Raw genomic sequence first — 1,129 nt, 5'->3', positions numbered from 1 at the left:
GCCCGTTGGCGGCCTTCGCCTCGGGGTCCAGCTCCGGCGCAAGCACGCCGGCCGGCTTCCGGGGCGGCCTTCTTGGGGGGGGCCGCCGCCGCTGGCGACGACTGCGGCCGACGGCACCGCCGCCGGCGAGCGGCGGACGACCCCTTGCACTAGCGGGTGGTCGGGCCACGGAGATCGCCACCAAGACACGTCGGCGATGCAAAACTGCAGGTTGGGCTCCGCCTGCTCCGGGTGCGGCGCCGGCGCCGGCGAGGAGGGTCCCGAGGCAGCGAGAGGAGATGCCGAGCTCAAGGCCGCCGAGGCAGCGGGCGGCGAGGCGGCGGGCGGCGATGCGGCGCCCGCCCCGACGGCGCGGACGGCGTGCGCTATGCAGGCGATGGCGGCGCCCGTCGCCATCGGCGTCTCGCCACTCGCCACCGACAGCGCGTGCGCCTTTGTGCCCTCGCGCGCCATCCCGACCTCGCCCCACGGGCCAAAGTTGACGGTGAGGACGCGCGGCGGCGAGCCGAGCTCGGCGGGCGGCGGCGGCAGGCCGAAGGCCGCGGCGTGGTCAAAGATGGCGTTGGCGGCGCAGTAGTTTGCTTGGCCCGCGTAGCCCAGCAGCGACGACGTGGAGGAGGAGAGCATCACCCATGGCGGCGAAGCGGAGGCGCGGGCGAGCTGCCGCAGCAGCGGCAGCACGCCCGCCTTTGGCGCCACCACGGAGCCGATCCGCGCCTCGTCGAGGTTCGAGATGAGGCCGTCGTCGAGCACGCCCGCGAGGTGGAAGAGGCCGCCGAGCCGCGGCAGCGCCGCCCCGAGCGCCGCGAGGCCGGCGCACCCGCGCAGCGAGTCGGCATCGCCGAGGTCGGCAGCGAGCGACGTGACGCCGCGCGGGTGCGGCGCGCCGCGGCGCGAGAGCAGCACGACGTGCGCGGGCGGCACGCCCTGCGCGTCGAGCAGCCACTCCACCAGCGCGCCGCCCAGCCCGCCCGAGCCGCCGGTGACCAGGTAGGACGCGGCGGGGTCGAGAGCGGGCACGTCGGCGGGAGGAGGCGGAGGCAGCGAGGCGAGGCGGGGCGCGCGCGGCGGCCCGCCCGCCGCGTCGAGGAGCAAGTCGCACTCCTCCCGCCGCGCGGCGGACGAGGCG

The 1,129-nt window shown here is 77.7% G+C and overlaps 1 protein-coding gene across 1 annotated transcript in view; it reads right to left on the bottom strand.

Annotated features, from left to right (window-relative positions):
- The window catches only part of EMIHUDRAFT_470594 (hypothetical protein), a gene marked incomplete at its 3' end in the record, with an annotated part of 10,018 nt that overhangs the window by 5,142 nt on the left and 3,747 nt on the right, over positions 1 to 1,129 (bottom strand). Inside the window, exon 3 of the mRNA XM_005767479.1 lies at positions 118 to 1,104. Within this exon, the coding sequence (XP_005767536.1) occupies positions 118 to 1,104 (987 nt within the window). The remainder of the gene's footprint in view (positions 1 to 117; positions 1,105 to 1,129) is intronic.

This window comes from Emiliania huxleyi (assembly GCF_000372725.1).
Source record: "Emiliania huxleyi CCMP1516 unplaced genomic scaffold EMIHUscaffold_490, whole genome shotgun sequence".
NCBI lineage: Eukaryota > Haptophyta > Isochrysidales > Noelaerhabdaceae > Emiliania > Emiliania huxleyi.
Note: the sequence above shows the minus strand (reverse complement) of the source record. Positions and strands in the feature narration are given on the sequence as shown.